General features: G+C 34.1%; 1 protein-coding gene across 3 annotated transcripts in view; it reads left to right on the top strand.

Annotated features, from left to right (window-relative positions):
- Window positions 1-3074, top strand: part of BTBD9 (BTB (POZ) domain containing 9) — a 94935-nt gene extending 91861 nt beyond the window's left edge. For all 3 annotated transcript variants that reach the window (XM_081771711.1, XM_081771712.1, XM_081771710.1), the window contains one exon: window positions 778-3074. In XM_081771711.1, the coding sequence (XP_081627837.1) occupies window positions 778-945 (168 nt within the window). In that variant the 3' untranslated portion in view covers window positions 946-3074. The remainder of the gene's footprint in view (window positions 1-777) is intronic.
- Window positions 3075-22912: the final 19838 nt, after the last annotated feature.

The raw sequence follows: 22912 nt of genomic DNA on the forward strand, positions 1-22912 counted from the left end.
AAACTGGAAATGGTACAGTTAACCACTTCTTCATAGAGCAAAAACGATAAGAGCGTAATTTGTTTGTTTCGGGTAAAGTGGATGCAATCTTACAAGTGTAGAACTCGTCTACTGAAGCTGTTAGATTTAGCCATTATTTTCAGTATTGACTCTCCACGTGGCAGAAACAATGAAAGGTAGTGACAGTTGTTTTTAAAGTACGTTCAGTGTCTCAAGAATAGTTCTGTCTACACCTTTTACCACTTGTGGTTTCGGTATTAGATTCTCGCAGAACAAAATACGTAAGAGATAATGAGAAACATATTTCGAAGTAGATTCAGTGTTCTAGGAATAGGTTTCGTCTTCCTTCGTTTCCTTTTAGTGATACCAGAACTAATAAACATATCACATCTGGTTAAAAAATTGATTGAACCATAGTTTTCCAGTGTGAAACAAAACTCATTACATTAGAGCTATTTAAGAAGTTGTTTCAGATTTTTACATTATGACTACCCTTTTCTTCGCCTTGAATTTGTACGATTTGTAACTTGAGATATTTACTATCAATTTTAATTTATGAATGATTAGTATCTATTCCATTGTCATTAAGTAAGCTAAAGTTGAAAATTGTAATTTCTTGTGTTATTTGATGTGAAATGACTCTCTTTCATAGACGCTGTTAACATTACTTATGCTAACAGGTGTACTATTTTAGAAGAAGATACTATAAAAAATGATAATACCTAACTTCATAAATATTTAATTAAACATTTTGTTCCTTCATTTTTGAAAACGTAGGTTTTCCATTGTGTGCATTTTGAATGTCCGGCTCAATTGGAGGAATCACAAATGAAGGTAGAGACTGGACAGCCGAATGGATCTGGTGATAATCCATCCATTGCACAAGGTTCTCCCGGAGCTCAGTCTGAGGAGAGTACGGAACAGCCGAAAGTACAAGAGAGATAGAAGTGGATTTCTTTCACCTTGAAAATGGAGCTCATCTGTGATGCTGGAATCTCGAGTGATTCTTAATTCTTTGTAGCTTTATTTTCGTTGCTTTACATGTAAATGTTCTTACGTATAATTTCATTCACTATTATAACAGTGGCACTGGTGCTAATGCTGAAGAAAATCTAGTCTCAATTTGTGTTATCTAACAGATGTGATTTCAGGATCAGTGTTAATCTGTTTCTTAAGTAGGCAGTTTATTCTCCAGTTGATACCAAACTGTCGTTGAAGATTTTCTGTAGAAAGTAATTACTTATTCATGACAATAAAAGAAGAAAAAATACATGACAGTATTGTAACATTCACAATATAAGAATAGCAAAATATTAGAGAGCTGTGTTGTTCTGTGTTATTCTTGGTACTAATTAAGTACAAATTAAAGCATAATGCTTGTTAGCCAAATATTATAACGTCTTCTGTATATATTAATTATCAGGGAAGCTGTGCTTACATTCCATCATTCCGTGTAACATTTTCGTGTATTTTATAATTTGCCTTGAATCTTGTAAGTATGTATATTAGATCTTTATATATATATATATATATGTTTGTGCATGGTTCCCAAAATACATATTTTGTTATGAAGCCAGCAGTTTTTTTCTTCTGTTGTACGTTAACTTTCCTTTATTGTAGGAGAAATTTGGACTTTAACGTGGGACCATCAGTAAGTAAATGTGTTCTTATTCACATCATCAAAGAATCATAATTTATTACAAAATTTTCAGGCTACTATCATAAAAGAAATATAACTTAATGAATAAGTCTAATAAAAAGTTAACTTCTGTTTGATGCCTTGGAAGTTGTTAATAAGGTACTGGTAGATTTAAACAACTCAGATGTGCCATTGTATGTATGTATGTGTGAGTGCGAATAAGTATGTACGTATATGTACATCGGTCCTAAAGATTCTTCAGAACCCATTACATAGTATGCTTGAAAGCTACATATCATCAAAGCTGGTGTTTTTTCTTTCTTCCTTTCTTTCTTTTCTTCACACATAGGTTTGATTTGAGAAATAAGTATATCTTTTTTTTTTCAATTTTTGTTTTTCGAGTTAAAAAATCTGGATACATCAAAAATTGTAAGATAATTTTGAGTCAAAGGGAAAAAGAACACTTCAATAATGTGAGAATTTTTTTTTTTTTTTTTTTGTTTTTTTAAATATACATTCGTATATTGAAGCCTGATTTATTATCAAACACTGTACAGAATTAATTTTTGTTTGTAGAAATGAGATAATTCTGAATACCATGTGGTTTTATTTTTATTTGGAAGTGCTGTGAAAATATTTCTATAGCTTTTTAAATCCAAATATTTCAGTGCTTTGGTGATATATTTTTAAGAACGGTGATGGTGTAAATCGTTACTAATGAAAGAAAGACAGTATTAAGGGCAGTTATACACGATAAACAAGTAAAGTATCATAGGATTTCATATTGAATGGATATTATTTGCACAACGGTTAGGTTTCGGGAAAGGCGTGAATAACTGTAATCTGTGATGGGAGGGGCAAGTTACTTGCCTACCAAAATATCTGCATGGTAGTTTTGAAATATTGGTAAGAATTAATCTTTCATCGCATAGATGCCAGTTGCGTAATTGATATTAGGTGTTAAGTGTGAGAAATGCTTATAAGTAGACACTAAAATTATATCAACTGCAGTTTTTTGTCTTAGTTTTAGCATTTTAACATTCTTTACAGTGAATACTATACATGGAAACGAAGTATTATTAGACAATACCGACAATTTATGGAAGATAGTACTTCTGATATCTGAATATGGTAGTACCATGATAAAAAAAAAAAAAGTACAGTTTCTCCTGCAAGTTACAAATTTGATGGGCAATTTTCTATAACTGCTTGCTCATAATGATAACACTTCTATCGCTGGAAGAAGTGGGGCACAGGCATTTACATCGTAAGACAAAATATATATATTCCCAAAATCACTCTAAGACACATTATTCGTTCTAAAAGTGTCTATTTGCATAAAAGGAACGCTAAAGTCTAAACAAATAAAATTATGTATTAAAACTGTATATAAAGGTAAGCTTAATAATTAACTGATAAAGATTTATTATGATTTTTTTTAAAAAAAAAGTACCTGTAATACCAAAAAAAAAAAAAAAAAAAAAAAGTATACATTGGATAAGATGCTGGTAAAATCTGTATTAAATTTCCTCAGGATTTCCAATGTTCCCTTAGAGAAAATCTTTATATTGTGAATGGGCCAGTTGTTATTAAGAGAAGATGAATGTAACGAATTGTACCTGAGTAAACGTTGGCCCACTTTTAATTTTCAGAATGTAACTATTTTTGTTTGTGTTAATAATATCAAAAAGATGCGCAAATAGTGTAATGTACTGTCTGGTGCCTTGAACTGTATTTTGTTCCGAGTAATATATACATGGGTTATTGGAGGTCTAATGTTTTTGATAAAAGTAGTACACGAATTCGGCTAAGGTGGGACTTTATAGATATATAAAATATATATATATATATTTGGTACTTGTTTCTAGCATATTAGGGTTGAATGCCATATTTATAATGTTCTTGAATAATTAATTATTGTTTTGATGGTAATATATTTTATAAATAATAATAAATTACCTAAAAATATTGTAAATCTTCAAATCTTCCGAGTACTTTCTTCTCAAATTACCGTTTTTTTTTTTTTCGTATCAAGCAATTTTTTTCAAGTAGATAGGTTATTTTGATATAGAAGGTTCGGAAGTAAATACTAGTTTCTCTAAAGAATTTATGAGCAATTTCTTTACATTTCAGCTAAATTTTAAAGAATGCAAGGGGAACTACAGTGGCCAACAAAGATATGTATAAATTTATATTTATATAAACGTAATTTTGTTTATTATTTTAGTTTGCAATACAAATGTCTCCTATTCAGTATATTGGATTTACAAGCACAAATTTACTTAGTATCTGCAAAGTTTTATTCCTTTTTTTTAGTAACCTTTCAATGTGATTCTTATTTTATTTAAATAGGGAGTAGCGTAAGTTTTATGTATTACCGTATCCAAATCCTTCCCTCATCAGGGGATGTGTTGCATTTAGAAAAGGAGTTTATATATTATTTCTCCAAATAAAATGCAGTACAACAATATTAAGGACAAATAAGGATAATAATTGTTCCACAATTGACAGGCATAACATAGATCTAAATATTCATTAATATGTGGCTTGCGTCTACTTGCACTGGACTTCAATTTTTACTCCGGAAACATTTCAATAACAAACTTTTCAGAAGTTGTTAGTGAGTTGAAAAATGACTGTTTGCACTTTCGGCTCACTAGTTGCTTGAAATGAGGGGATTACTTCATGTAAATTTTTCACTTGTGGTAAATCTTCTGATAGTCTCATAGTATATAACTCAAAGATAAATCTTGAAAAGTGGTTCATTACAGAATTCAAGTGATGAATATATTTACTGAAAAGGAAAGAGAAAAATAATTGAGATGTCTTTTTCAGTCTCAACCATTGTAAATTTTTTGTTGTTCCAGTTAGGGAGCCGCGGTACTTTAGCGGTAGAGCATTCACCTCTGGTGCAGTAGGCCCCTGATTCAATCCCAGCTCGCGCTAAATGGGCTTTGTGGTGGTCACCGTGTGCCTGAGATTTTCTCGGAGTTTTCCTGTTTCCTGCCACTTTCTATTATTTCATTCATCATCATCATCATCATAGTCTCCATTAGCCTACACTACAGAACCATATTTCATAAAACAAAGATTTCATTTCATTTCATTTTGTTCAAGATCACATCCTTTGTTAGATCAAATCGTTGACTCGTGCTTTTCAAATAAGTTTTATCTATTTGTTTATATTCTTAAGCCACTGACGATTTGATATGCAGAATGCATAAGAAAATTGAATAGCACTTGAACGAAACAAAACTCGATATTGTGGTTTACTGCTAAACTTAATACATCACAGATGTAATACACATTAACAGTAAAGCACGTTTCACGCACTACCTTATAGTTACTGAAAGTGCTCAAAGTAGTTGGAAACTCGTCTTAAAATCATAGCTGAACTAAGCAGGACTTGTAACTGTACGAGGTTTCTTCGATGTTCTCTTCTGCATGTCAGAAATGGTACCATATGTCGCAAACTTGTCACAAAGCCATGTAATTGTCAAACGTGTAGGAGGTTCTGTTTTGAACTCACTTTCGCTGATGCTACGTAAGCAACAGTTTTAAACTTGAACACATTACACTGCATTCAATCATGCATCATCCATTGTCTTTTGCTATCATACGTCATACTTTACTTATTACAGTTATGAGAGTACTGACATCTGTTCAGGAAACACCGTACTCATATTGTAACCAAAATGTAATTCAACTTCGAAAATAGTAAGTAGATACCATCCATTATATATAACATATTCTGACGGACTTTGCATATTTGATATAAAACTAATATAGTTATGATAGTTATGTCCATTTTTGAAGTAATACTCGGTTGTTTGACGAGGGAGAGTTTGTGGCCTATAAAGGCCTGGATAGGCGTGAGAAGAAAATTAGAAAAGGCACAAAGTATACAGAAAAACACGGTCTTTAAACTGTAATGTGGACTAATAGAGAAAAGACTGAGATGGGGTAGCAACGAAAGTGAAAATAAATTGGTAAAGAGTTGTAAAAAATGAAAATAGTGAAAAAAGGAAGAAAGCAGATAATGAAATAGACAGTGCTAGGGATTTTTAAAGGGCGCTACTATGTAATTATTCAGAGGAAAGAGAGGAGAGAGCAGTGGAAGAATACAGCGGTTTGAGGTATGATGGTTTTTGTGTGCGGGCAAATAGAGAATTTTGTATTCCAGGACCAACGATGATGGTTAGTGCTTCTAGGTAGAGATGCGTGTTGCCAGTACCAGCATTGGTTCGGATTTGGGGAGAACAAATGAAAACAAAAAGTAAAATCTGATATCTCAAGTTCAAAATCTAGTAGTATCTCGCAGCACAAGATTTTCTACCTTCTTTCTTTTACTGATCTCTTCTATATTGTGTGTAATTGATTAAAGAAATGTAACATGTTCAGTGATGATATTTCAATAGTTCCATCTCATTGTAAATGTTGCCAAAATGCGCTTTTGTTCTTTTGGATGTTAAATTAATTATCTGTTCTAAAATTAAAGTAGGCTTATGAGCATAACAGTGCATAAAGTGCCGTGTTCATGTTTTTCTTTAAAAATGGATTGCAAACAAATATGCTTATCGGTCGTCATCATAGCTATTTCGTCAAATGCTTGTGTTACAAATTGATTACCATATACGTCACAAAATTCTAAGAATAGAACATAATAGATAAAATCATTATTGGTAACTGAATTCTTGGACACGTACGTGGTTTCATCTTTGATCACTGAAATAAAACTTGACGTTAATCACTTTTGTTTTCATGTTGTTAGTTACGATACATTCATGACATTCGACGTACCTGAAAATACGGTATACAACAAAACAGTTTAAAAACTACAATCACACTTCCTAGAAAAATCAGTATATTGAGGTACATCAAATGCCTTTGAAAACTTTTATGTAGCATTTCTTACTTCAGGAGAGGCTAGCTTGTTCGAAATAATATCATTTGTCGTCACAAGAAACACGTGAACTCAGAAGACTGTTCTATAGCATAGGTATAATCGTCGGATTATCCTTCGTAGTAATTTTTGATGCTAGAATAAAACAAACGGAAATATGTCGCGTGCCTCTTTACTTTGTATAACAGCCAACCTCGGAGCCGCTTGAACGTTACTGTTAATTGACCTATGCCAGCCAGCCCGCTACACAAACTATCATGGAGTGTGATACGAAACGACAAGAACAGAACCATCCGCTAGCTTTGATTATTAAATCCGATAACTTAATTACAAATCTCAGATTATTTTCCCGAGAACTTTAAAAGGTTCTGTAGTGCAGATTTTGGATATACTGTATATATTCTTATCACCTGCAGTTGTGACGAGATAGCAATTAATATTTTGTAAAACGTAGTTCTGAAATATTGAATGTATGATTTCCGTATGTATCCTGATTATAAAATATAAGCGTCTCAGTCTGGATGCGACGCTTCTAATATTTCGCAGTCGCGCTAATAGGTGGCTCTGGCAGCGCTGCTTGACGCCAATAGATGGAGCTAGTGTACAGGAAATTTGCAGATTTAGATGTATATTAAAAACTACATTGTCCCACTTTAATTTCAAAATAGGACAAATCACAATTTTAACTTATAGCGTTCAGTAAGCAACTAGTTTGACATATAGAACACCTCATTTCAGAGTTCAGGTGTAATCAGCTAACACGGAGGATTCCACTTCCCTTGATAACACCTTTCCATTTCGATAGTCGTCATTTACAGTCGTTAGATTCGGAAGGAAAAAGTCCAGGCGTGAGCCAAAGTTACGGAATTTAATTCTAAAATTATACTTCCATGAACAGATTTGACAACTTCGCGGTCATTTTTTGACCGTGATCGCCCCAAAGAAAACTTTGCAGATGCTCTTAATTGCTTATTACTTTCCTAAACTTCGTTAGACCATTTTTGGGAAATATCTTTCTTAGATTTGGCCAGTTTATTTATATATGTAACAAAATTTTTCATTTGCCACCTTGAGCATTATGCGCAAAGGAATCAGACACATTTTCTCAGAGTCCACAAGTGAAACATTGAGTACATTTTTCTCTGCTGAAGTTTAAGAAGAAAGTTCATTTTTTATTTTTTATTTTTAGTTTTTATTCTTTCTTCTTTCTTACAGAATCAATGTTGGCAGTTATTTTCTTAAAACTTTCCTTTTTAACAGTAGTATAGATTGCATATCTGAATATACAAAAACGCTTGTTTTCAAAATACCGTGGGTGAGGCAAAAGTTCTGATATGGATTATCTTGCATTTTGTTTCACCTAAAACATTTACTCACGCCTCTGATTTTATACTAATATAATAATATCAATTACAGGGATTTTTCACAATTTATTGGTATTAGAAACTACAACTAAATCCGAAGAAAATAGTTTTCTGACGGAAAAAAAAGTCGAAAAATACCATGAATATAGAGAGTAACTTACGTAATAGATAATTTTATCACTTATCTTCTGTATTTATACTTCCTAATCAGAAATACCCCCCATCCCCACCAAAAAAAAAAAAAAAAAAATGCAGGAGTTTGAACTTATTTTCAAAAATATATTTGTTTTTGTACCTTTTTTGGTTGGTTGGTTTGTTAGTTAGTTAGTAACCTCTCTTAACACGAAATAAGGCATTAATATTTTTCATGTTATTCCGTAAATAATGTTAATTTTTAATTTTTAGATTGCTTTCGTGTTTGAGGTGGCTAAGTACGTTAAGTTTATAAGAAAGCATGATGCTAATTTTATACTTATAACCCTGCAAATACTGTTAGAATATTTTGTTTCAGGAAGTGCAACAATCTGTTCAAGAAACCATATATTTTAATAAGAAGTATTGAAAGGTGGATCGGGTTATTTATAACAGTATTTTGAAATCCATCTAGCATGTGAAGTAATTAATATATTTTTTTAAAAGGTGAAAAGATGAAAATAGCTAATTATGATCACCAGTTTAATACAATTCAACTAGCAACATTTTAAAAACTTCCGAACTTTCTGACAAATATAAGTTGTTTTTTTTATTATTATTTTTATTTGAAGCTGTTCATTTATTGTTTCGATGTGTGTCTGTTTATTAGTTTTTAAAAATAGTTTATTTTATTCTTTCCTTTTTTCACCATGTTTCGTTACCAAACCGCCCATATTAAAATATTTCTGAGACTGAAAAAAAAAAAAAAAAAAACTAACGAATTAGTTACGATATATAAAAATGTAGTGATCTATATAGATTTATCGTCTTTTAATGTTCGTGCTTAATAATAGCTTATTGGAGTTATCGATCGTTCTTGCTTGTAGATTATTATTTTCAAAACATAATAATTATTGTTGAAAAGTTGCAAGAGTATTTGATGTTCTTAGCGTGTTAAATCATTTTTACAGCGAATCACTATTTGTACTTAGATGTCGGCACTCAAACTCTGATAATAAACAAGGAGACAGTTTTCAGAGGTTTTGTCTTGGGTTCAGGAACTCTCATTTAGTATCTGTTTTTTTTTATGTTTTAGAAGTTTCAGTATTAAAACTGTCATTGTAGATTAATTCATGTATATTAAAAAAAGCAGGTCGAAAACAAGCTGTAGAATAAGTGTTAAATTTCATCGGTCAATGAGGAAGAAATTCGTGCAGTTGAATGTGTGTTATAGTTCATATCAAAATTTCAACTTTAGTTTTGAGCAGGATACCATGTTCTGCATATTTCCATGTAAGAAATAGTAGGGCTACACTAGAGTGAAAAATGTTGTTGTAGTATCTGCTGTAATTTTTTTCACACTTTTATGTATATTAAGATCGAGAATTCAGTAACGAATATGTTGTATGTATCTACCCTACCTTACATAAAACTCAGACATTACGATTTGGCTTGTCGAAATAAACTGTTTTAAATCAAAAATTTAATAAAGTATAACCAAATATTGAAACACTTGCTTTTCCTTCTTACCTTGAAACCCACTTTGTCATGGTTGTAGTTAAAAAAGTAATTTTTTAAAGTTTTACGTCCCACATTTATACAGTGTAGGCTAAAGGAGACAACGGTGATGATGAAAATGAATGAAGAAAAGGGAGGAAACAGGAGAGGATTTCGAATCCTAGGAATTCATCCATACACGGTGTTCGTACGCCACAGAGCCCACTGTGCATGACCTGGGATTGAACCAGGAAACCCACGCACCAGAAGTGAACGCTTTACCACTGAGTCATATAAAATCCACATCCTACACATAGGGCACTAGTAAAGTTTTTCAATAGAACAGAACGGATCATCATAGGAGTTTGCAACTTAGCACGTGTTTAGACATGTCCAAACCTGCACTGTAGAAGCTCTAACCATTGTCTCAGTGTCGGTTGATTTTCAGCTATGTTAGTGAAAAAAGGTGAAGATGATGTGGTCAAAAACTGAATACGGGGCAATTTTGCACGTGGTTTAAGTGTTGACCAGTGTTTAGAGGAAATGACTCCTGTGCTTGGAGAGGATTGTTCTCATCGTACAACGATATTAAGGTGGTATCAAGAGTTTCAAAAAGGAAATTTCAGCCTTGAGGACGCTTCAAGGTTAGATCGGCTATCTTCATCTGTGATTGAACAAAACATTGCTGCAGTAAGGAAAATGCTTGAGACAGATAGACAAGTTACATAACATCAAATAGAGGTATGCTTGGCCATTAATGCATCAGAAGCTCCTGCTATTTTCCGCGATCACATTCGAGTTAGAAAGCATTGTACCCTTTGGGTACCACATGACTTGACCGAGGAGCAGATTGCACACCGTGTTTCAGGGTGCCGTGAAATGTTGAAAAAAAAAAAAAATTAAAATGGAAAACCTGCCCCTGGGAACAGTATTGTGACAGGTGACGAAACTTGGCTCTATTACTATGACGTCCCGACCAAGGCTCAAAACAGTGTTGGTGTTTGAAGATGAGGAGACCCCCCGTGGCTGTTCGAAAGTCCACGTCAGTGAAGATGATGATGGCGGTATTTTTTAGTATGCGAGGAACTGTGTAGCGAGTAGTCTTAGAAACACAGAAGACAGTCAGGGAAGTGGTATACCAAGGAATGTCTGCCTGAAGTTCTTACAGCTCTCAAACAGTTGCGTCCAAACTCAAGGATGGACACATAGTTTCTTCACCATGATAACGTTCCAGCGCACCGTTCAAAAGTTTGCTGAGAGTATTTGGCCAGCTCTGGACTAAAACTGTTAGAGCACTCTCCATACAATCCAGATACTTCCTGTGACTTCGCGCTATTCCCCCATGTGAAGACCAGACTGAAAGGAAGGCGTCTTATAAGCGATAATGCCCCATTAAGGGCTTGGGATGATGAGTGTGCCCAGATCTCTGCCTAAAGATGGCAGAGTTTCTTCGATGACTGATTTCGAAGAATGGAAATATGTGTAATGTATAGTGGAAAGTTTTTTGAAAAAGTATAAGAAATAAGGCCGTATAGCAATACTTTCCGTGCCCTTTGTACATATAAGCTTATTTTCTAATTCTGTTTTGCAATAGCTAGCTAGAGCAACTAACTTGACCGAGTTCATTAATGAAGTCCATCCGTTAACAACTGGTAACGGTGACTATCCATATCCCATGCATACATTTCGAATGATCCTGCATTTTTTTAAACCAAAGTTTATACTTTATTAGCATAACGCAAGTGAGACTTCTAATATTACATACAGTGTGTCCCAGGAGGAAGGGGCAATATTTTGGGAAATGGTAGTATGAGTAATTCTAAGCAAAAAAGTTTATATAAACATAGGTTCTAATCTCAACGGTTTGAGAGCTACAGGTTGTGAACCATTTTTATTTCTTATTGCGTATTGCTCACCCTGTAGCTATTCTACAGAGGTGTCACATAACGGATTTGAAAGGTAATGGAATGACCTTTCCAACGATATGCAATATGTGGCAATGGTATCTTTGGAAGTTATTGAGGGATATTTTGAATCATTGTTGCCATCCAATTTCTTTAAATGACCTTTCTTAAATTTCCATCAATAGCTTCCCTCCCAAAAACAACACTCGTCTCGTAGCCTCGCTGTTGAAAAGAGACGCTCAACCAAAAATCAAATGAAATTAAACCGTATGACTATAAAGAAAACTAAAGAGCATGAAACTTGTTTGTTATCTGATTCGTCTGCAATTCGGCTTACCTCTATGCACTGAAATAAAATACCTAAAGCACATGATTTGAAAAGAGCACATGGAAGTGTGCCCAGCCACTGGGCGAACGTTTCAGTTGGTGAAATGCTCAGTGCATTGGCTTTATATATATATATATATATATATATATATATATATATATATATATATATATATATATATATATATATATAGAGGCGGATCTAAAGGGGGCTATAGGCGCTATAGACCCCCCTTGACGCTCAGGTATACACTGGGTAAAATGGGCCTCAATCCTACTTTACACTGGATAAAGAAGCAAACTATGGTTTAGCCTCTCCCTTGATCATATCCTGGATCCACCACTGTATGCCATTTCAGTTGCCATGGTGCAGTAGTCAAGGAGGCATATTACAAAAAACAATGATAATTGTGAAGCTGTACGGCGCGGCGTGAATTTCAGCGTCATATTCAACTGCGCCGTCGTGATGCGGAAAGATTCGGAGCAACGGGAACAACACTGAACTTGACAAATGTAGAACCAAGAAAAACGGTCCGACTTCAGATGCTATCCAAGCAGTAAATCAGCAATCGAGCAAAGTCTGCAACGTTCTGCGACAATACCCAAACAGCAAACAGGAACCCTAACATATACCTATCATGTTCCCTCAGGTACAGTTCGCAGCATAGAAATTGTTACAAAAATTCTAAGTCCAAATTAATAACAAACTCTTGCCCCGTTTTCTTATGCATCCAGAAATACATGTCTCAATCGATTAGTTGCTTCTAGTACGATCCAACTCCTCCCCTCCTCCACCTCTCATTGTCTAAAGCAGTGTGTGTGACGTAGTACACTCTTTCCATTCAGACGAAAAAAAAAAAAAAAAAGGAATCAAGTTTACAATGTTATAGCTCTAAAACAGACTTTTTCATTCGTTTGTTCTGAAATATCTTTTAAGAGCCTAAATTTTAAAAAAAAGTCACACAATCTTCCCATAGCTTCATTAATACCTTTAGTTTCATTCTTTCCCTTCTTTAAAGACTGCAAGCTAGTAAGATGCTCCCTAAGAAATCTATGGAAATTGCCAACAACGGCAGTAAGTTTTGTGCTTCCTAAAGTCTGTAATGCACGCACAGAGCTCGAGAATGTCTACTGACAGAAATGAGTGTTATTCAATGATTCATTTCATTTCTTTTCAGTAATTGCAAGCAAATGTTCCAAGAGCGTCATTTGGGCAGGACAGGAAGGTGTAATTTCCCCTCCCTTGAGCTTCATAAATACATATTGTTTGATCAAGTGTATAGTAATACACTAATAAAAAAGTGAATTTTTTTGTCGGCGGGGACTCCTCCCCCCCGAATAAAATCTAAAATGACACTGCTTTTAGCAACAAACCTATAGAGTTACGATAGCACATTGCTAGAGAGCTTACATTTGGTTTCAAGAGTCGAAGGTTTGATCTCAAGCCATATGAGTTCCTGGGTGACATTGAGAGAGACAAAGAGAGAGAGAGAGAGAGATTGAAATATGGAGACAGAGAGGAATGATTTATATACACAGATTTAGAACTGGAAAAAAATGATCGGACAGCATTCGTATTATGACGAAAATTGTAATTTTGTGAAACAGAATAAAGGAACAGGCACGTAGCCAAGAGGGGGTCCGGACCCCCCCTCGAGAACAGAAATGAAAAAAATAAGGAAGGATGAAACAAAATGAAATGAGAAAAAGAAGGATCAGCGTTCAAAATAAACTACAGGAAGCTTTTGGTTACTCTTTCTTATGAGGAGATTTGTATTACTTGCAATGCATGGTGGCGAGGTGAGCGAGATATCCTGGAAGAATCAGGGAATTTGAAATTTCTAGAAAAGTTACTGAATTCTCAGAATTTCTGCTACTAGTCAGGGAGATTTCAAGCTTCCGAAAGCATAGTTTCGTTGTGTAACAGCTTGGACATTTTTTATCATAATTTTGCGTCATCTCATCCTTGTAGTAGACCTATCAAACATGTTATTTCAAAAACAATTTTCTGCTGCACACATTTGGATCCTGTCATTTGGAACAGACAGTAGTTGGCGGAATAATAAAAGCAAAAATTTATGTGGAAAGAAAGTTCTGTTAACATTTGATTGAACAGAGAAAGGAACGCAAATATTGTAAAATATTTTACAAGACATTATTGAGTATGTACTTTTTATACTAGTGAATATGTACTTTTTATAATACTTGAGGTCATAATGAAAGGAAATTTGTTATATTTGAATAAACAGAGAAGGACGTAAATATTGTATAATCTTTTTCAATACTTTTATTATTATTATTATTATTTTACTCGAGATTTCTTCGTAGTTTATTAAAATAATTACCAACATGTGCTCATTTAATTGTCCTAACAAACCAATATATGTTGATAGTAAAGTAGTTTAGATTGATCGAACTTCTGGGCCTTCAGAATTTCTTGTCACCCCCTCCCCCTATATATGTTCTAGTAAAACAGTTTAAAATGATGGAGCCCCTGGTGTGATGTGTGTTATTTCATGTCACGGACACCCCCCCACCCTTCACGAAATCCTGGCTACATGCCTGAAGGGAAGGTTTCGAACTGCGAAGGTCACATTAGGCAGTTGTCGAATTAAGGTGGAGAACACTTTTTAGAGCATCAGATGATCAGTAAGTACTCCAGAAATTTTTACTTGGGGGGTGTTCAAAATAAAAGGGGGGTGTTCTGAGAATAGTGATATACATTTTTAAACAAACTCAAAGAAAACAGTATATTTTGTTCTGCAACTATTGCAATACTACTACTACCCCTACTACTACTAATAATAATAATATCAGCTCTTCGTAGTGGTAGGTTCAATAAAGGAAGTTCACACATTTGAGCATTTATTATTATTAAACTAAGTAATACAGTGAAACCTCTGAAAACGGACATCGGTGGAACACGATTATTTATCCGTAAATGATAGGTGTCTCTAAAAGAAAGGGTTCTCTCTCATAACAGCACACCACACATATTTATGGCATGAAAGAATAAGAAAGTTTGTCTTCTTATGAAGGTGCCACCACTATTTTACCCAGTAATTACATATGAATTGATTACATACGAATTATTGTAATCATTTTGCAAAATTCTGCCATTATTTCAATTTATTCACCCCCAGCAAGTTTTAGTGGGTGATTTTTTCCCCAAATATTAATTGGGAAAAATGTCCTCGCCCCATGCTGAAATCACATTCGTTTAGTAATTAATACTGTACATAGTTGTAATTTCATTATTTTAATGTTCTAACCCTGTTGTTAACGTTAATTGTTGTAATATTATTTGATCTCTTAATCTCCGCTCTTGCTCCTTCCTGACTACGTTATTGGCTCTGAATATCTTTCATAAGAAAATTATTCATTGATTTGTTTTCCAGAAAACCAGTTTTTCGATTTACAAATATTTTGTATCTTTCTGTTTTGTCTTTTCTTAAATATAGCCTAATTTTAATAATCCGCTCAATAAAAAATTAACCTAGCGACAAGCGTTCCTGCATAACACTAGACTCTGTCTAATATATATATATATATATATATATATATATATATATATATTCTTACTTCGATCGATCTCTTCATTTCTAAAAACGTTTTGACTACACCCTTCTAACTTCCGTCCGTTGATACACCACTTGCAGAGTAGCTCTTACCAAGACCAACTGAATCTGTTATAGGCTTATTATTATATTGTCACATTTTTCCTTGTTGAGGAGGAGGTTGGTGAATGACCGCTTAAAACGTTGCCAATTTCAGTCATCTACATCTGTCCATCAATATCTTTTATGGGAAACAACCGCGGAGCCCAGGAGGATATGTATAAGCGGGTCTGTTTTGTCAATTTTTTTTTGATCGAAACACCGCCCAAAACAATGAGGTCATGTGGTTCTCGAAGCCGTACATGAGAACGAGGTCGCTTTGTATTTTGAAGTGAAATAAATAAGAATATTGCCTTCTTTCCTAAACGCTAAACCATTTTTAACTTGATGTAATAAATAACCTATATGATACTGATTGATACAATTGGATTTGGGGGGTATTCCTTTTCCATCCAGGGGTGTGTGTAAAGAAATTTGGAGGGGTGTTAGGGGGTGTAGATTACTCTCTGCAGATGATTACGAATGGAGAGAAAGATCTTCAGAACAGAGGAAATAAGAATTTAAAAAATCTGCAGCTTCTGAGATGGGTTTCAAACCGCGAACCTTATAGTTATCGATCCATGGCTTTATCCATTCTGCTACGGAGAACTCTGTACTCATTCATATACGTTTCCTTTAGCTACGTTGAAAGCTAACTTAATGGGATATTCCAAAAATTGATTTGGTGGATGCGCCGTTCTGATAGGATATAAACCTCTTGTAACATAGTTACAATGTGCATAAGAGAACGTCTCCTTGTTCAGAACACTTTTTAGGGCAGTAAAATTTGTTACTATTGTGTTAATTAGGTTACATTTGATAGAACCATCTGATAAAGTAGTGCCAAACCCTGTGCGTCATTGTCTGTTAGGTGAATGGTTAATGTAAGTTACTCCTACGTGTATGGTCCGAGCTTCGAATCAAGACCATTCTTATTGATTATTTTATTTGGGCTACGCTCCTACTGTGCATTCCACAAGTTCAATTTTGAAGTAATGTAGTCACAGCTACTTTAATTCGAAATTATTTTCAAATATGATATTTGTTATTACATGCGTTTCTTTAACTTGCGATGTTTCAAACTTGATACTAAATCTTACAACCTTAATGTAACTCATTTCCCTACGGAATATCATCATGAATGTTTGCACAACGACGACAGTCAGGCGTTAATACAAAATTCAGTTCTTACTGTAATGTATGTATATATATTTAGAAAGTTTGACTCAGAAACAAACGTACAGTGCAACATTGACTCTTGGAGGAATTTCAAACGAATTTACTATACGTATAAATTACCATCTCAACAGTCTACTGTGGGGCCTAAGACACTGAAACCATTCCAGGGAGGAAAAGGGGTTACAAGTAAAAAAAAAAAAAAAAAAAAAAGTAATAGAATACGAAAAATATTGGTGTCAAATTCATAGTTCTCTGGTTCGAAGAGATGAATAATGGCTACCAGATGCATCTAGAACATCGATTAAGAGTAAATAGTTTTATTATTCGTTCTATAAATGGTGCCGGAACCCGGGAAATTGTGTATCGTTTAGAAGTTAAGTAAAATGATTACATCATTGATCCTAACGTTAATTACATCATTTTAAGAAGTGGCACGATAATAAATAGAAATATTATGATGAGTGCTACCGAAGATGAAGTAATCAATAACAGAGTTAGAGTAACCGGAACAAATTCAGCGGAAAATGTAATTGATCTTCTAAAATAATTGTCTCAGCAAATTGATAATAAGCTAGACCAATTACAACAGCGAAATGATGATAAACTGGATCAACTTCAACAGAAAATTGACGACAAACTGTCACACCAACTTGACAACAAATTGGAGCAATTACAACAGCGAAATAACAATAAATTGGATCAAGTACAGCAGCAATTAAACCAGATGAATCGGCAAATTAGTGCACAGTTCGAACAGTATGATCGTAAAGTGGAACAAATGTTACAGAGGTTCACTGTGGTACAGGATTCAGTTGAAATCATCGAAACTGTTGTTAATGAACATAATACCCAAAGTAAGGAGTTACAGGAAGATTTGTCAGTTCACGAAGAAGTTTCATCACAAGTCAACATGAATGCGATAAGTGAACCTGAACCTTCCACAGAAACAACGGGAAATGCAGATCTCGAGTTTACATTAGTGAAATTCACTGATTTTTCGCAAAACATACTGCCGTATTGGTTGGATCAGATTATCCTAACTTTTCTTTTCATTCGAATGGTTTTGATTGTCTTATGGATGCTGCGTGTAATGAAGATTTTGGTAGTTATGATAGTTTTCGTCTAGTGAATGCTATTGGTTGCTTGTATTCACAGTATATGCAACATGACATTAATTCAGGAGATGAAGTAATTGTAATGGAACCGTTTAATGATCTGTACCCGACATTAATTCAGAAAGAAAATTGATTCCAGTATTCGTGAAATTCGAAAGGAGAACGTGTGTTCACATCAATGTTTGTGGTGATTGGCAGTGGCAGAGTGAGTTGGAGCTATTGAAATGTTCATTCAACGAAAAGTCCAAAATGATGTTAGTAAACAATCTGATGATATTTTTACAGAACGTGATGCAGTGCGTTGATTTAAATCATCCAAATGTGACGTTGCAAAATTTTGAAAATCCTTCAATGGTACAATACAATAATAACTTGAATCAAACTAACCTTAATCGAAACCAAATTCGATACATTCATGTGACATTAAAGTGTGATCCCAATGTACAAGATGATGTTAAATTCACGTGTAATGTAACCGAACCTAATTACAGTAGAAATAGAAATTGTGGTAGGACAGATTACCGTGAATATTGTAGAAAGAATAGGTACAGATAAGACATCTCTCCACCAAAAAAACGAATGAGAACTGAACCTAATTTTACCGGTAAGATAACCGATCCTAACCTTAGTAGTAACAGTAATAGTGATCGTGTAACTGAACCTAATTCTAGTGTAGTACGATTACGTACACCTAAGAAACATGTAAGCATTAGATCTAATTTCGTTCGAATTGGATTTCGTGGAAATCTTATAGATGTCAAAAATTCTCAAAGTAAGAAACGAAGAACTGTAGAAGTAAATAACGCGCAATACTGTATTCCTGTTTATGACTTTCAATGTAACTTGAATGAATTCGTTGGTCGTGTAACTTAAGCTAAAGTTACGGCGTCCGAGAAAACCGTACTCAATTGATTTTTGTTTTATTTCGCTTTAAAATATCATTATGATTTGTTTGTTATTCGTACCTTGTTTGAATTCTATGAAGATAATTGAATGAATTAACGAATTGAACAATTCGTACATTTATGATTTTAATAAGAAGTTAATTATTATGTTATGTTCTGATTATTATCGATATTTCAATCTTAATCTATATTTTGTTTAACTATATTCTATACTTCATCCTTTTTCGTACAAAGAACAACCATATGAATATCATAAAATATATCTTTGTCAAATTCTTCTTCATCATGCCCAATGTAATAATTTAAATTTTGTTAACAAACATTTTATGGCCCGGAACGGACTTAAAATAAGTTTATAGATCGGACTTCTGGCATTCCTTATCGACGTTATAATATATCAGCGGCGGCTGGTACTATATGTTGCATGGTTGTGCAACCGAATATTTTTTTAATACTAAAATATTTTTAAGTAATAAAGTAGTGTATCAGTAAAAAATAAACCTTTGCTCTTGAGTGCAAAACAGTATTGATGCATTTCTTTACCAAAAAATCAATTAAAAAACTGAAAGAAAGAGAGATTTACATTTCCAGTGGCAGCGAGCGTTGCCACTGGAAGCAGTAACATTGAGCATATGGCAATGAGCTCCTATCTCTTAACATGGGGAAGTGGATTTATACTTGCATCGCTCCTATCTTCCCGTATTGGCGGCTTGCAGTTCCACGTTATTCCGCAAGTGGTCAGCTTCTGTAATAGTTACGAATTCCTCCGCTTATCAGCGCTTGACTCAATTGATAGGGTGAAGGAGATACAGACGCTTGGAAGAAAGAAGTTATTTACAAAACACAAACTCGCATAAGTTTGGTGGTAGCAGGGACGCATCCAGGCTGAAAGTTTGGGGGGCGGTCGTTCGAAGTCAATAGATTTTATTTAACATTTATAATACAAAGGTAAGTAGTTTTATTTTTTAAAAAATCCTATTCGGGGGGGGGGGGGTCTGATCGAGTCTCGAAGAAGAAAATGTTTTACCACTGGTCTAACTCCTAGCTCTGTGTCTTTCGTGCACATGATCTCGCGTTCGATTTCTGGCGGAGAGCATAAACTATTAATATCAAATCATTCAGTTCCAATACTCATCGGTCTTTTTTAGCCTAATTTGCTGGAATGTTAAACTATTTTTTTTTTTTTTCATTTTCGAAGGAAAATATCTTAGATTTCATGCTTTATACTACAACAGCAGACAAAAATAGGTGGTTTCTGAAAATTGACATTTTGTACCGTATATTTATACAAAGAAATGCTATCAAAATGCATATTGACGGAGGAGAGAGGTGTCCTGGACCCTAAAGAAAATAAAGTGGAAAATAATTGCGGTAGCGATGCTTTCTATTCAGAAAAACTTGGCGAGCAGCATTTCGAATTTCAATAAAGTCATTAAAAAATTTGAAGCCCGAAAGAAGGAAGAAAGATCTTCCATTCTAAAATAATGAATAGTCTATATAATTAAATAATTTTGTTTAACTGCCTGCATGCAATTTTCTTGCTTTTTTTTTTTATTATTATTTTCGAATTAACGCCATCATTCATGGCTTACAGCACATACTATATATTCGATTTATCTCTTGTTCAATGACATGTGTGGTTTGTATAAAATAGTGTATAAACGTACATGGGTCATTCTCAGAAAAATCAGGAATTTCATTCCAGAAATTTTTAAAATTAAAATTTATTCAAATTTGTTGAAACTTAATTTCAAGGCAGGTCTTAGCTTAAGTAATAACACTGGTATAGTGGTTCAGATCAAACTTGGAAATTTTATGAGTTTTTGAAACTGTTAAAAAGGTCATGTCCACAGACGTGACGACCTGATCCACGGATGTGATACTTTGTTCTACAATTGTGACGATATAAGCCACAGACATAACACAAACAATAAAAGAGTATTTAGACTGTATAAATGTATTTCTTACTCTAGCCTACATGTAGAAAACTATTTTTCAAAAACCCGTAACATATAAATATGGTCTAATGTAATTCTTCAAAGGCCTACGAGAAAAAAAATATGAAAAAGCTACTAAAGAATCACAAATCACACCCTGAAAAGTACCCATGGCCTATTGGCACTGAATCAAAAATGTAGTAACAAAAAAAAAAAAAAAAAAAAAAAAAAAAATTCAGTACATATTTTTGAACTTGGTAAGGTCCTCTGTAAATATATACTGATGTTTATTTATTTGAGGTTGCGCCAAAACTTGAACCACAGCACTTTTGTCAACAGTTTCCACATTTGCATTTTCGGGAAAAATAAATTTGTCAGTTCCAGTCGATTTCCTCATAAAATTGACAACTAGCTCTCCGTCGGAGTCTACTCTTTCCACCACACCAACATAATGCTGTACAAGGTTCCTGTCAGATTTAAACTCTGCGACTACATAGCTGTTACGTGTAATGGTCTCTGATAATTCTTGATCATCTTCCTCATCGGAATAGATTTCCTGCACCTTTAAGTGCTTCAAATTTGCAATATCTAATGTTCTTTAAGGAAACCAATCAATCACTTGAAGCTATTAAGTAGCTAATAAATTATGAGAAAAATGGCAAAAGAAAATAACAAACATCTAAAATCAGCTAATAATCTATATGCATGCAGGCTACTAAGAATAGAGGGGGACAAACTACCTAATACTAATTATCTTCTATAAAGAGCAATAAAAAAGGATACACTTTGGATCATTAATTTTCACTTGTCCAATTCCATAGTGAAAACAAGTTTGCCCAAGAATACAGGTTTCAGGTGTGCACATATTGCTACAGGATCATGTCGTGTGCTTTCAGACAAAGTACAGATTGACTTGTGTTGGACGGATTCTTCTCTTGCAGTTTTGTAGTATATGACAACAGTATGAAGTGTGACCTGCTTCCTACAACCTCCAAAGTGTACGGATTGAACCTCTTCGCCATATTTACATTGATAATTTTCCGAGAAGTCGATGTGTACAAAAACTTCATCGTCAGCCAAGGACTTCTTAATACTGCTTGTAACATGAAACTGATGTTTAATGTTAGCTACATATTGCCTATACTGTTCAAGAAGCATAGTAAACTTCAAAACCAGTTCACGCTTAGTACAGGTGATTATCTCTTTGCATGTCTTTTGTATGATTCGAGTTATATCTTTAGTGACGAGATTTTCTCTTTTTTTTAACCCATTGCTCGTACTTAATTTCTTCATCTTCAAATTCATTAATAAGAATTGGACTATCGTTTGGGCAGCATTCCAAACATGTTTTCTCCTGGCATTTGGTGTTTTTTTTCACATGTTATACTTTGCAATAGTTCATTAGGAGACTTTTCTGCAATCATTCCTAGTAACTTCATTTTTTTCACAACCATCCCAAAGTTATCACACAAATTACAGTTGCAAGTACTTCGCTTTTGACAATCCGGGGAAACTATCCAAAATGGGCGTTCACGACAGAACTGTTGGTAACTGAGATCTTTGTGTTCCGGGAATGAGGTTATAAACTTTAGGTGTAAATTTTTCATTGTGTCAGATAATAATCTCTTTTGCTGTTTCTGCTTTGATTTTGTTATTGTGTCCTTTTTCCCAGGGCAGAGCCGGCTGTCATCATCTTGCTCAAGGAATGTTATTATGGCATTTTGAAGCTTTTGTTTCTGGAGCTTTCTCGCTTTTCGAAGGCCAATTTTTGATTTCAACAGATTTTTAGATGTCAAATAAGAAATAGTTTGGTAAAATCTGTACTTCTTGATGATATTTCCTGTTATCATATTCACTAAATTCCTGTTCTTAACCAAAAGTGGCTCTTTCTTGAAGTTCACAGCAATCTGTCTTTTTAACGCTGAGCCAAATGCAAGATGTCGACGAACTGTAGGTGGAACCTTTTGGCCATTGAGCATTTTTTAAACTTCTTTCATTGGTGTGTCAGATTTTTTTGATAATACTCTATAGTACCTTTGTTTGTACTTGCTTACTTGTCTCTTCAATGACTTGTTCTCTTTTTTCACTTTTTCTAATTCTTTTTTCAGCAATTTTCTATTTTTCCTCCCTTTTTGCCGGCCACTTTCAACTTGTGAGCAAGATGGTCTGTGTTCAGGTTCATTCTGTTCAGGATTTTGAGGTGGTGTTCCAACAACTAATAGTGCCTGTTCCATTTGTTTTTTCTTTTCCCTGTATTTTCTAGTCCGTTCACGCCAACCTTTCCTTATTTGTCTCTTTTCACGCTCGCTCATTTCACTAACTTTTTTACTGGATGCTTTCTTTCTTTCCCTATC

Source organism: Thermobia domestica, chromosome 9, assembly GCF_964235325.1.
Source record: "Thermobia domestica chromosome 9, izTheDome1.hap1.1, whole genome shotgun sequence".
Taxonomy (NCBI): Eukaryota; Metazoa; Arthropoda; class Insecta; order Zygentoma; family Lepismatidae; genus Thermobia; species Thermobia domestica.